Source organism: Pseudophryne corroboree, chromosome 7, assembly GCF_028390025.1.
Source record: "Pseudophryne corroboree isolate aPseCor3 chromosome 7, aPseCor3.hap2, whole genome shotgun sequence".
In the NCBI taxonomy this organism is placed as follows: Eukaryota; Metazoa; Chordata; class Amphibia; order Anura; family Myobatrachidae; genus Pseudophryne; species Pseudophryne corroboree.
This window is the reverse complement of record NC_086450.1, coordinates 44,511,249-44,524,488: the sequence shown is the minus strand read 5'-3', so window position 1 is coordinate 44,524,488 and position 13,240 is coordinate 44,511,249. Positions and strand designations below refer to the sequence as shown.

Below are 13,240 nucleotides of genomic sequence, written 5' to 3'. Positions count from 1 at the left end.
TGCCTGTGTGCAGTGAGGGAGGCTGCCTGTGTGCAGTGAGGGGGGCTGCCTGTGTGCAGTGAGGGGGGCTACCTGTGTGCAGTGAGGGGGGCTGCCTGTGTGCAGTGAGGGGGGCTGCCTGTGTGCAGTGAGGAGTGAGGGGGGCTGCCTGTGTGCAGTGAGGGGGGCTACCTGTGTGCAGTGAGGGGGGCTGCCGGGGGGCTACCTGTGTGCAGTGAGGGGGGGTGCCTGTGTGCAGTGAGGGGGGCTACCTGTGTGCAGTGAGGGGGGCTACCTGTGTGCAGTGAGGGGGGCTGCCTGTGTGCAGTGAGGGGGGCTGCCTGTGTGCAGTGATGGAGGCTGCCTGTGTGCAGTGAGGGGGGCTGCCTGTGTGCAGTGAGGGGGGCTGCCTGTGTGCAGTGATGGAGGCTGCCTGTGTGCAGTGAGGGGGGCTGCCTGTGTGCAGTGAGGGGGGCTACCTGTGTGCAGTGAGGGGGGCTGCCTGTGTGCAGTGAGGGGGGCTGCCTGTGTGCAGTGATGGAGGCTGCCTGTGTGCAGTGAGGGGGGCTGCCTGTGTGCAGTGAGGGGGGCTGCCTGTGTGCAGTGATGGAGGCTGCCTGTGTGCAGTGAGGGGGGCTGCCTGTGTGCAGTGAGGGAGGCTGCCTGTGTGCAGTCCGGTCAGCAGCCCTAACTTTTCTGCTGCGGAGGCTGCACAATCAGTGTGTCAGGTGCTGTGACCAGCGCCAGGGCTGGTGCGAGGTCTCTCTGCACTCTAGGCAAAGCTTCAGCCTAGCGCCCCCTACCACCACCTCTCGGAGGGGAGCTGTAGGTGGCCACTGATTGTATGTGTCTATCTATCTATCTATCTATCTATCTATCTATCTATCTATCTATCTATCTGCTCCATATTGTGTTCCATCCCTCATCTGTAAGTTAATTACTGACCCCCCCCCCCCCTCCTTCATATGTATTGAGCCCCAGTGCCTGTGTTTCCCCTATTATGCTGCTGGGTGCAGACATGTAGTAAGGTGCTCCTTGCTGCTGGAGAGCCGGGATCCAGAGGCCTGGAGGAGGTGCATGAGAGGGGATCAGTATGACTAGCTGACGGACGGGATGCCGATGGTCAGAATACTAACAGTGGCATCCTGTCCATCAAAATCCTGACAGCCCCCCAGGAAGCCCCCTAACCCTGACCTTTTCCCTACCCTAACCCTCCCTTGTGGGTGCCTAAACCTAACCCTCTCTTCCCCACTGCCTAAACCCAACCCTCACTGCTTGGTGCCTAAACCTTTCTGGCGCTGCAACCTAACCCTAACTCCCCTTCTGCAGCCTAAACCTAACCTGTGCCCCCTCCGCCCTTGGCAGGACGGTAGTGAGTCCCGCTCTCAGGAGGATAGGGATGTATCACGTGTCATCACGGAGGAAGCGCTGAGACACTGATTGGTACAGCCTGACAGTGGAGGCTGCACCTGATTGGACCCGCAGCAGTGACTAGCATAGTGTAAAAAGAGGAGGATGCACACAAAGACAGCCTTCAGTATTTTTGCTAGATGAATTCAGTGGCGCCTTCCAGGGGCTGGGGCCCCTAGGCAGCTGCCTAAAGTGCCGGCCCTGATAAGCGCATGTGCACAAACACCAGCTTCAAGGGACTACATTGGCTGGAGCTCCTGGAAGCCAGGTAAGGCTGATGGGAGCACAGGGCAGTGGCTTCCCATTGGAAGCATTCTCTCTGACAATTGTGGACTGGCAGTCCCATTCGGAGCAAACACCTCCCCCGAAAGCTTCCTTCTGGTGTTTGATTAGCAGATAACACTCTAGGGGATAAATTTACTAAGGTGGGAGTTTTTTAGAACTGGTGATGTTGCCCATAGCATGTTAAGTAGAATCTGATTGGTTGCTATGGGCAACATCACCAGTTCTAAAAAACTCCCACCTTAGTAAATTTACCCCTAGGGGTCTATTCATCATCACTTCATTTATACAAAAGTAGGTGAAAATTAAAATTTCAACCTACTTTTGTGTAAATTAGTGTCAGGGCCATTCACTATAAATTTGATGCAGGATATATTACGGATCTTCTGTTTACCTGTCAGTCCTGATCTGGCCCGCTGTCTCCATACACTAGTTTGGGAACCTAAATTCATGAAGCTCCGAAAAGCAAAAATACAGACTTTTTCGTAACTTGACAGCAGGAACGTTTGTCATCTTCAAGTGGAGTTTATTTCCATGCACGGCTCCTTCACTATGGGGAGGAATCCCAGTTGCAAAGAGGATCCGTTCGGATCCTTCTGCCACTGCTCGGATCATTCTGCTGGAAGTCATGCTTATGTGAACCAAAGTTCACGCAGGCGCTGGAGCACAACTTCGCCAGACTTGGCCGTGATAACCTTTGCTGGTGAAAAGATTTGCAGGGACAGATACATTTTTTGGATCAGCTGTCTGATCCAGCCCCGATAATTAAGATAATGAACAGGCCTCCTAATGGGAAGCCAACGCCAGGTAATACTCACTGGCTCACTGGTGGAAGCAGATGTCTCATAGGTCTTCTACCTGCAGCCAGTTCCAACCAATGTTTCCATCATCTATCATACACCACTCACTTCCCTCACACGGATCTCTTCATCAGTTGTTTGTATTGCTATTTCGACATCCAGGTCTCCCTTCCGGGATACGGTCATTAGGTCGACACCACTTAGGCCGACAGTCAGTAGGACGACCACTGTTGGTTGAGATGCATTATGCCGACAAGGTCACTAGGTCGACATAGTCATTAGGTCGATGTGCTAGGTCGACAGTTCAAAAGGTCGACATGAGTTTAAAAAATAATTACATTTTAGAACGTTTTCATTCCTTACGATCCACGAGGACTACAGTTGTGAATGGTAACCTCTGCTGAGCGCAGAGAGCCATGCGAGGGGACATGGTGCACTAATTGGGGCTCCCCGTCACTTTACGAAGAAAACGACACCCAAAAAAAGTAAAAAAAAACACCTCACGTCGACCTTTTGACCTGTCGACCTTGCACATGTCGACCTAGTGACCCTGTCGACCTAATGCATGTCGATCCAATAGTGGTCGACCTAATGACTGCTGACCTAAGTTGTGTCGACCCAATGACCCATACCCTCTCTTCCATCTCTTTCTTATGTTTTTCCTCACAGTGTTACAATATATTAGTTATTTCAGTCTCTGCTGTTCCTTCACTTTCTTGTTTCCCAAAGTCAAATATATCACATGTATTACATAATGTAATAAGCTAACACAGCCATCATAGCCATAGACCATTACTACACCACCGTAATGTAACTCTCATAGCTTATGGGGGTCATTCCGAGTTGATCGCTAGCTGCATTCGTTCGCTGTGCAGCAATGAGGCAAAAAACGGCACTTCTGCGCATGAGTATGCGGCGCAATGCGCACGCACAACGTACTATTACCACAAACGATGTAGTTTCACACAGGGTCTAGCGAAGCTTTTCAGTCGCACTGGTGGCCGCAGAGTGATTGACAGGAAGGGGGCATTTCTGGGTGTCAACTGACTGTTTTCAGGGAGTGTTCGAAAAAACACAGGCGTGCCAGGAAAACCGCAGACGTGGCTGGGCGAAAGCAGGGCGTGTTTGTGACGTCAAAACAGGAACTGAACAGTCTGAAGTCATCGCAAGCGCTGAGTAGGTTTTGAGCTACTCTGAAACTGCACAAAAAAACTTTGTAGCCGCTCGGCGAACCTTTCGTTCGCACTTCTGCTAAGCTAAAATACACTCCCAGTGGGCGGCGGCATAGCGTTTGCACGGCTGCTAAAAACTGCTGGCGAGCGATCAACTTGGAATGACCACCTATATCTGCTGAGGTTTCATGGCAGGTATACACATTGCTATATTAACTGAATCCAATTATATTTTCCCTGACTACCTCCATTAATTCTTGTGGTAAAATGGTATAAAAACATTGAAGTGACCCATTTATTCTCTGCAGTGCCTTCCTGAGGCCAAAGCTTGGCAAGCAGTATGAGGCATCCTGTGTGGTACGTGTCATGCTTATGTATTGTATTATATATGTCTTTGTTTCGCCAAGTAGGGTTTATATGTTTTTACGCTGTGTAATATTGATGTTTTATTATTATTCATAGTAATCTGTTATCTATGTATTAATAGCAGGATGACTTTTATGAGAGACATACAGTATTTGAATGATGCAGTTGTCTGAGCAGAGCGCATCATATACCAAATTAAAGGTCTTGGGACCCTATTCAGTAAGGATTGTAAATTCCTATTGCTCACATGCTAGGGGCCACCCATCGCAGGGAAAATCCGCCCAGGATGCAGCTCACAGCCCACCCACTGCGATCGCACTGAAATTGTGATCGCATTGTAATTTCAGCGTGATCATTGAAATTGTGGATGGCTCCTGCCAGCGCAGCCTTGCTCCGACGACAGGTGGCCCGCCGCCATATTTTTTCTGCGTGTGACGTCACGAAGCCACCCTGATCTTGCCCCCCTCCCCCCCCCCCCCCCCGTTTGGAAACTGACAGCCCCCGTTTCCCTGGCAGCACTCCATCTCCGCCTTGGAACTGGAGCATTGCTGCCCCCCTCACGCCCCACGATCGCCTCTGCCTGTCAATCAGGCAGAGGCATTCGCATTTACTGCGGGTCACCTGCAGTAAATACGGGCACATGCGCAAGACGCAAAAAATCTGGCCTTTGGTCCGTAGAATGTCATTGTAATTATTTGCTTCATTTCAGAGTTATATGGCGAAAGGTCCACCTGCCATTTACAATGCATCACCATTGTGCTCTGGGAAATGTGACAGTTGGTGAACTCTATCTGTGCACCTGCTGGGTGACCTGGAACATGTGACCTGCTGGGTGATCTGGAAATGGTGACAGTTATTTGCAGCCACCCACTAAGGAGGGATTTTTCTAAATTTTACTTCTAAGGGGGTAAAAAGGACGTGGTTGGTGAATTACAGTGGGGTATAGATGGGTCCATTAGAGCCGGTGCACTTTAAATTTGTTCAACCTAGTGTGTGCTGGCTCCTCCCCTCTATTCCCCCTCCCATCAGACCAGTTTAGAAAAATGTGCCCTCAGAGCCGGTCACACACTGGAGGGCTCCAGTGGTTTTTTTCTTTGAATATTTTATATTTCTCTTATTTTTCAGACAGGCATTTGGCAAATGCCTGTCTGCACCGAGGGACTAAGGAGGGGGGGGGGGGGGGGGGGGGGCATCCAGACCTTATATAGAGGTATGGCCCTGGGTACCCAGTTACCAGGACATCGGTCTTGGGAGGATCTCTCACCGCAACCGTATGGAGGGCTGGCGCTGAAGTTATGGAAGACGGGTGACCGTGCACCGTGTCTTGAGTAGCCGGATCCCCGGTTCACAAGGCGCCAAAGCATCGATCCGGCACACTGCTCTAATAGAGAGAGCTACTGTATAGATCCCGCTGCAGGCACGCCATAGCAGAGGGGCGGCGCTTACAGAGCGGGACAGCGGGCGCCATTTTAGCCGCGTGTACAGAGTGCAGCAGCGGCTACAGGGACGCCAGAGCCAGCGCGGACCTCACAAGACTCCTGGGACTGTGGAATACAGTTGGGGCTAGTTGTGGGGGAGCAAGTTAAACTGGGGGTTGCTATTAAGTGACTCCGGAATCGCTACTGCCTGGCTATATTATACACAGCTCATATAGGCAGAGTGTGCTGGCTTCTCTCACTCTGTGTTTTCTCCTGTTAGCTGTTTGGTTTACTACTGCTTGCAGGGGGGGACTGTACCTTTTTCCTGTGTGTGTGTCACTATTCTGTGGAAGAATGACTGGGAAACAAATGGTTGTCTGTAAAAACTGCTCTAATAAGTTCACACAGACATCTGAAGGGTCACATCTTTGTGACCAGTGTACTGAATCTGAGTCACAATCTGGTAGCAAGTCACAAGAACCGGCACCAGTGTGGCTGTCCACTTTAACAGGTGTCATGACAGATATTTCCTCAGAACTGGCTGCTGCCAGACATGACAGACAAGCTCTTAGACAGTCTGTGGAGGAATTGGTCTCTAAAAAGGGGGGGAGTAAATCTTCTACTCACCCGCCCAGATTAATGCCCCAAAAACTCATTTCTCTATCGTCCTAAGTGGATGCTGGGGTTCCTGAAAGGACCATGGGGAATAGCGGCTCCGCAGGAGACAGGGCACAAAAAAGTAAAGCTTTACTAGGTCAGGTGGTGTGCACTGGCTCCTCCCCCTATGACCCTCCTCCAGACTCCAGTTAGATTTTGTGCCCGAACGAGAAGGGTGCAATCTAGGTGGCTCTCCTAAAGAGCTGCTTAGAGAAAGTTTAGTTTAGGTTTTTTTTTCTTTACAGTGAGTCCTGCTGGCAACAGGATCACTGCAACGTGGGACTTAGGGGGAAAGTAGTAAACTCACCTGCATGCAGAGTGGATTTGCTGCTTGGCTACTGGACACCATTAGCTCCAGAGGGATCGAACACAGGCCCAGCCGTGGAGTCCGGTCCCGGAGCCGCGCCGCCGACCCCCTTGCAGATGCTGAAGCGTGAAGAGGTCCGGAAACCGGCGGCTGAAGACTCCTCAGTCTTCATAAGGTAGCGCACAGCACTGCAGCTGTGCGCCATTTTCCTCTCAGCACACTTCACTGGGCAGTCACTGAGGGTGCAGAGCGCTGGGGGGGGGCGCTCTGAGAGGCAAATATAAACCTTATACAAGGCTAAAAATACCTCACATATAGCCCATAGGGGCTATATGGAGATATTTAACCCCTGCCTGACTGGAAAAATAGCGGGAGAAGAACCCGCCGAAAAAGGGGCGGGGCCTATCTCCTCAGCACACGGCGCCATTTTCTGTCACAGCTCCGCTGGTCAGAACGGCTCCCAGGTCTCTCCCCTGCACTGCACTACAGAAACAGGGTAAAACAGAGAGGGGGGGCACATTAATGGCTATATATATATATATTAAAGCAGCTATAAGGGAGCACTTAATATAAGGATATCCCTTGTATATATAGCGCTTTGTGGTGTGTGCTGGCAGACTCTCCCTCTGTCTCCCCAAAAGGGCTAGTGGGTCCTGTCTTCATTAGAGCATTCCCTGTGAGTTTGCGGTGTGTGTCGGTACGTGGTGTCGACATGTATGAGGACGATATTGGTGTGGAGGCGGAGCAATTGCCAAATATGCAGATGTCACCCCCCAGGGGGTCGACACCAGAATGGATGCCTTTATTTGTGGAATTACGTGATGGTTTATCTTCCCTTAAACAGTCAGTTGAGGACATGAGGCGGCCGGACAATCAATTAATGCCTGTCCAGGCGCCTCAAACACCGTCAGGGGCTGTAAAACGCCCTTTGCCTCAGTCGGTCGACACAGACCCAGACACGGGCACTGATTCCAGTGACGACGGTAGAAATTCAAACGTATTTTCCAGTAGGGCCACACGTTATATGATTTTGGCAATGAAGGAGACGTTACATTTAGCTGATACTACAGATACCGTAAAACAGGGTATTATGTATGGTGTGAAAAAACTACAAACAGTTTTTCCTGAATCAGAAGAATTAAATGACGTGTGTGATGAAGCGTGGGTTGCTCCTGATAAAAAGTTGATAATTTCAAAAAAGTTATTGGCATTATACCCTTTCCCGCCAGAGGTTAGGGCGCGCTGGGAAACACCCCCTAAGGTGGACAAGGCGCTCACACGCTTATCCAAACAAGTGGCGTTACCCTCTCCTGAGACGGCCGCACTTAAGGATCCATCAGATAGAAAGATGGAAGTTATTCAAAAGAATATATACACACATGCAGGTGTTATACTACGACCAGCTATAGCAACTGCCTGGATGTGCAGTGCTGGAGTAGTTTGGTCAGAATCCCTGATTGAAAATATTGATACCCTAGATAGGGACAATGTTTTACTGTCGTTAGAACAAATAAAGGATGCATTTATCTATATGCGTGATGCACAGAGGGATATTTGCACACTGGCATCTCGGGTGAGTGCTATGTCCATTTCAGCCAGAAGAGCCTTATGGACACGACAGTGGACAGGCGATGCGGATTCAAAACGTCACATGGAGGTTTTGCCGTATAAAGGGGAGGAGTTATTTGGAGTTGGTCTATCAGACTTGGTGGCCACGGCTACTGCCGGGAAATCCACTTTTTTACCTCAAGTCACTCCCCAACAGAGAAAGGCACCGACCTTTCAACCGCAGCCTTTTCGCTCCTACAAAAATAAGAGAGCAAAGGGCTTGTCGTACCTGCCACGAGGCAGAGGAAGAGGGAAGAGACACCAACAGGCAGCTCCTTCCCAGGAACAGAAGCCCTCCCCGGCTCCTGCAAAAACCTCAGCATGACGCTGGGGCCTCTCAAGCGGACTCGGGGACAGTGGGGGGCCGTCTCAAAAATTACAGCGCGCAGTGGGCTCACTCGCAGGTAGACCCCTGGATCCTGCAGATAATATCTCAGGGGTACAGGTTGGAATTAGAGACGGATCCTCCTCATCGTTTCCTGAAGTCTGCCTTACCAACCGTCTCTTCCGAAAGGGAGAGGGTGTTGGAAGCCATTCACAAGCTGTACGCTCAGCAGGTGATAGTCAAAGTACCCCTATTACAACAAGGAAAGGGGTATTATTCCACTCTATTTGTGGTACCGAAGCCGGATGGCTCGGTAAGGCCTATTCTAAATCTGAAGTCCTTGAACCTCTACATAAAAAAGTTCAAGTTCAAGATGGAGTCACTCAGAGCAGTGATAGCGAACCTGGAAGAAGGGGACTTTATGGTATCCTTGGACATCAAGGATGCGTATCTACACGTTCCGATTTACCCCGCACACCAGGGGTACCTCAGGTTCATTGTTCAAAACTGTCACTATCAGTTTCAGACGCTGCCGTTCGGATTGTCCACGGCGCCTCGGGTCTTTACCAAGGTAATGGCCGAGATGATGATTCTTCTTCGAAGAAAAGGCGTATTAGTTATCCCATACTTGGACGATCTCCTAATAAGGGCAAGGTCCAGAGAACAGCTGGAGACAGCTTTAGCACTATCTCAAGAGGTGCTAAGACAACACGGGTGGATTCTGAATATTCCATAATCCCGACAACTCGTCTGCTGTTCCTAGGAATGATTCTGGACACGGTTCAGAAAAAGGTTTTCCTTCCAGAGGAAAAAGCCAAGGAGTTATCCGATCTGGTCAGGAACCTCCTAAAACCAGGAAAAGTGTCAGTACATCAATGCACAAGAGTCCTGGGAAAAATGGTGGCTTCTTACGAAGCAATTCCATTCGGCAGATTCCATGCAAGAATATTCCAAAGGGATCTGTTGGACAAATGGTCAGGGTCGCATCTGCAGATGCACCTGCGAATAACCCTGTCACCAAAGACAAGGGTGTCACTTCTGTGGTGGTTGCAGAAGGCTCACCTATTAGAAGGCCGCAGATTCGGCATTCAGGATTGGATCCTGGTGACCACGGACGCCAGCCTGAGAGGCTGGGGAGCAGTCACACAAGGAAGAAACTTCCAGGGAGTATGGACGAGTCTGGAAAAGTCTCTTCACATAAACATTCTGGAACTAAGAGCAATCTACAATGCTCTAAGCCAGGCGGAACTTCTCCTGCAAGGAAAGCCGGTGTTGATTCAGTCGGACAACATCACGGCGGTCGCCCATGTAAACAGGCAGGGCGGCACAAGAAGCAGGAGTGCAATGGCAGAAGCTGCCAAGATTCTTCGCTGGGCGGAGAATCACGTGATAGCACTGTCAGCAGTGTTCATCCCGGGCGTGGACAACTGGGAAGCAGACTTCCTCAGCAGACACGATCTTCATCCGGGAGAGTGGGGTCTACATCCAGAAGTCTTCAACATGTTAATAGACCGTTGGGAAAGACCAATTGTAGACATGATGGCGTCTCGCCTCAACAAGAAACTGGACAAATATTGCGCCAGGTCAAGAGATCCACAGGCAATAGCTGTGGACGCACTGGTAACTCCTTGGGTGTACCAGTCAGTGTATGTGTTTCCTCCTCTGCCGCTCATACCAAAGGTATTGAAGATCATACGGCAAAGAAGAGTAAGAACAATACTAGTGGTTCCGGATTGGCCGAGAAGGACTTGGTATCCGGAACTTCAAGAGATGCTCACGGACGAACCGTGGCCTCTACCTCTGAGAAGGGACCTGCTACAGCAGGGTCCCTGTCTTTTTCAAGACTTACCGCGGCTGCGTTTGACGGCATGGCGGTTGAACGCCAGATCCTAAAAGGGAAAGGCATTCCAGAAGAAGTCATTCCTACCTTGATTAAGGCACGGAAGGAAGTCACCGTGAAACATTATCACCGCATTTGGCGAAAATATGTAGCGTGGTGCGAGGATCGGAGGGTTCCGACGGAGGAATTCCAACTGGGTCGTTTCCTACATTTCCTGCAATCAGGATTATCTATGGGTCTCAAATTGGGATCCATTAAGGTTCAAATTTCGGCCCTGTCAATATTCTTCCAAAAAGAATTGGCCTCTGTCCCTGAGGTCCAGACTTTTGTCAAGGGAGTACTGCATATACAGCCTCCTGTGGTGCCTCCGGTGGCACCGTGGGATCTAAATGTAGTTTTAGATTTCCTCAAATCCCATTGGTTTGAACCATTGAAAAAGGTGGATTTGAAATATCTCACATTGAAAGTGACTATGTTACTAGCCCTGGCCTCTGCCAGGAGAGTATCTGAATTGGCGGCTTTATCTTATAAAAGTCCTTATCTAATCTTCCATTCGGATAGGGCAGAACTGCGGACTCGTCCGCATTTTCTCCCTAAAGTGGTATCAGCATTTCATCTGAACCAACCTATTGTGGTGCCTGCGGCCACTAGCGACTTGGAGGACTCCAAGTTGTTGGACGTTGTCAGAGCCTTAAAAATATACATTGCAAGGACGGCTGGAGTCAGAAAATCTGACTCGCTGTTTATATTGTATGCACCCAACAAGTTGGGCGCACCTGCTTCTAAGCAGTCGATTGCTCGTTGGATTTGTAACACGGTTCAACTTGCACATTCTGTGGCAGGCCTGCCACAGCCTAAAACTGTAAAAGCCCACTCCACAAGGAAGGTGGGCTCATCTTGGGCGGCTGCCCGAGGGGTCTCGGCATTACAACTCTGCCGAGCAGCTACGTGGTCGGGGGAGAACACGTTTGTAAAATTTTACAAATTTGATACCCTGGCAAAGGAGGACCTGGAGTTCTCTCATTCGGTGCTGCAGAGTCATCCGCACTCTCCCGCCCGTTTGGGAGCTTTGGTATAATCCCCATGGTCCTTTCAGGAACCCCAGCATCCACTTAGGACGATAGAGAAAATAAGAATTTACTTACCGATAATTCTATTTCTCGGAGTCCGTAGTGGATGCTGGGCGCCCATCCCAAGTGCGGATTATCTGCAATACTTGTACATAGTTATTGTTAACTAATTCGGGTTATTGTTAAGGAGCCATCTTTAAGAGGCCCTTTCTGTTGTCATCCTGTTAACTGGGTTTAGATCACAAGTTGTACGGTGTGATTGGTGTGGCTGGTATGAGTCTTACCCGGGATTCAAAATGCCTCCCTTATTGTGTATGCTCGTCCGGGCACAGTACCTAACTGGAGTCTGGAGGAGGGTCATAGGGGGAGGAGCCAGTGCACACCACCTGACCTAGTAAAGCTTTACTTTTTTGTGCCCTGTCTCCTGCGGAGCCGCTATTCCCCATGGTCCTTTCAGGAACCCCAGCATCCACTACGGACTCCGAGAAATAGAATTATCGGTAAGTAAATTCTTATTTTCTCTATCGTCCTAGTGGATGCTGGGGTTCCTGAAAGGACCATGGGGAATAGCGGCTCCGCAGGAGACAGGGCACAAAAAGTAAAGCTTTTCCAGATCAGGTGGTGTGCACTGGCTCCTCCCCCTATGACCCTCCTCCAGACTCCAGTTAGATTTTTGTGCCCGGCCGAGAAGGGTGCAATCTAGGTGGCTCTCCTAAAGAGCTGCTTAGAAAAAGTTTAGCTTAGGTTTTTTATTTTACAGTGAGTCCTGCTGGCAACAGGATCACTGCAACGAGGGACTGAGGGGAGAAGAAGTGAACTCACCTGCGTGCAGGATGGATTGGCTTCTTGGCTACTGGACATCAGCTCCAGAGGGACGATCTCAGGTACAGCCTGGATGGTCACCGGAGCCGCGCCGCCGGCCCCCTTGCAGATGCTGAAGTCAGAAGAGGTCCAAAATCGGCGGCTGAAGACTCCTGCAGTCTTCTAAAGGTAGCGCACAGCACTGCAGCTGTGCGCCATTTTCCTCTCAGCACACTTCACACGCAGTCACTGAGGGTGCAGGGCGTTGGGGGGGGGCGCCCTGGGAGGCAAATGTAACCTATATAAAGGCTAAAAATACCTCACATATAGCCCCCAGAGGCTATATGGAGATATTTAACCCCTGCCTGGATTCACTAAATAGCGGGAGACGAGCCCGCCAAAAAAGGGGCGGGGCCTATCTCCTCAGCACACGGCGCCATTTCCTCTCACAGCTCCGCTGGTCAGGACGGCTCCCAGGTCTCTCCCCTGCACTGCACTACAGAAACAGGGTAAAACAGAGAGGGGGGGCAAATTTATGGCGATATTTTTATATATATAAAGCAGCTATAAGGGAGCACTTATTATAAGGCTATCCCTGTTATATATAGCGCTTTTGGTGTGTGCTGGCAAACTCTCCCTCTGTCTCCCCAAAGGGCTAGTGGGTCCTGTCTTCGTTAGGAGCATTCCCTGTGTGTCTGCTGTGTGTCGGTACGTGTGTGTCGACATGTATGAGGACGATATTGGTGTGGAGGCGGAGCAATTGCCAAATATGAGGATGTCACCCCCTAGGGAGTCGACACCAGAATGGATGCCTTTATTTATGGAACTACGGGATAGTGTCAACACGCTAAAGCAGTCGTTTGACGACATGAGACGGCCGGACAATCAATTAGTGCCTGTCCAGGCGACTCAAACACCGTCAGGGGCTGTAAAACGCCCTTTGCCTCAGTCGGTCGACACAGACCCAGACACAGGCACTGACTCCAGTGGTGACGGTGACGAATCAACCGTATTTTCCAGTAGGGCCACACGTTATATGATTTTGGCAATGAAGGAGGCGTTACATTTAGCTGATACTACAGGTACCACTAAACAGGGTATTATGTGGGGTGTGAAAAAACTACCTATAGTTTTTCCTGAATCAGAAGAATTAAATGACGTGTGTAATGAAGCGTGGGTTGCTCCTGATAAAAAGCTGATAATTT

At 50.1% G+C, this 13,240-nt stretch overlaps 1 protein-coding gene across 23 annotated transcripts in view; it reads left to right on the top strand.

Annotated features, from left to right (window-relative positions):
* The window catches only part of UNC80 (unc-80 homolog, NALCN channel complex subunit), a 366,195-nt gene that overhangs the window by 3,097 nt on the left and 349,858 nt on the right, over positions 1-13,240 (top strand). For all 23 annotated transcript variants that reach the window (XM_063933120.1, XM_063933105.1, XM_063933107.1 and 20 more), the window contains exon 2: positions 3,952-4,000. In XM_063933120.1, coding sequence (XP_063789190.1) covers positions 3,952-4,000 — 49 coding nt within the window. The remainder of the gene's footprint in view (positions 1-3,951; positions 4,001-13,240) is intronic.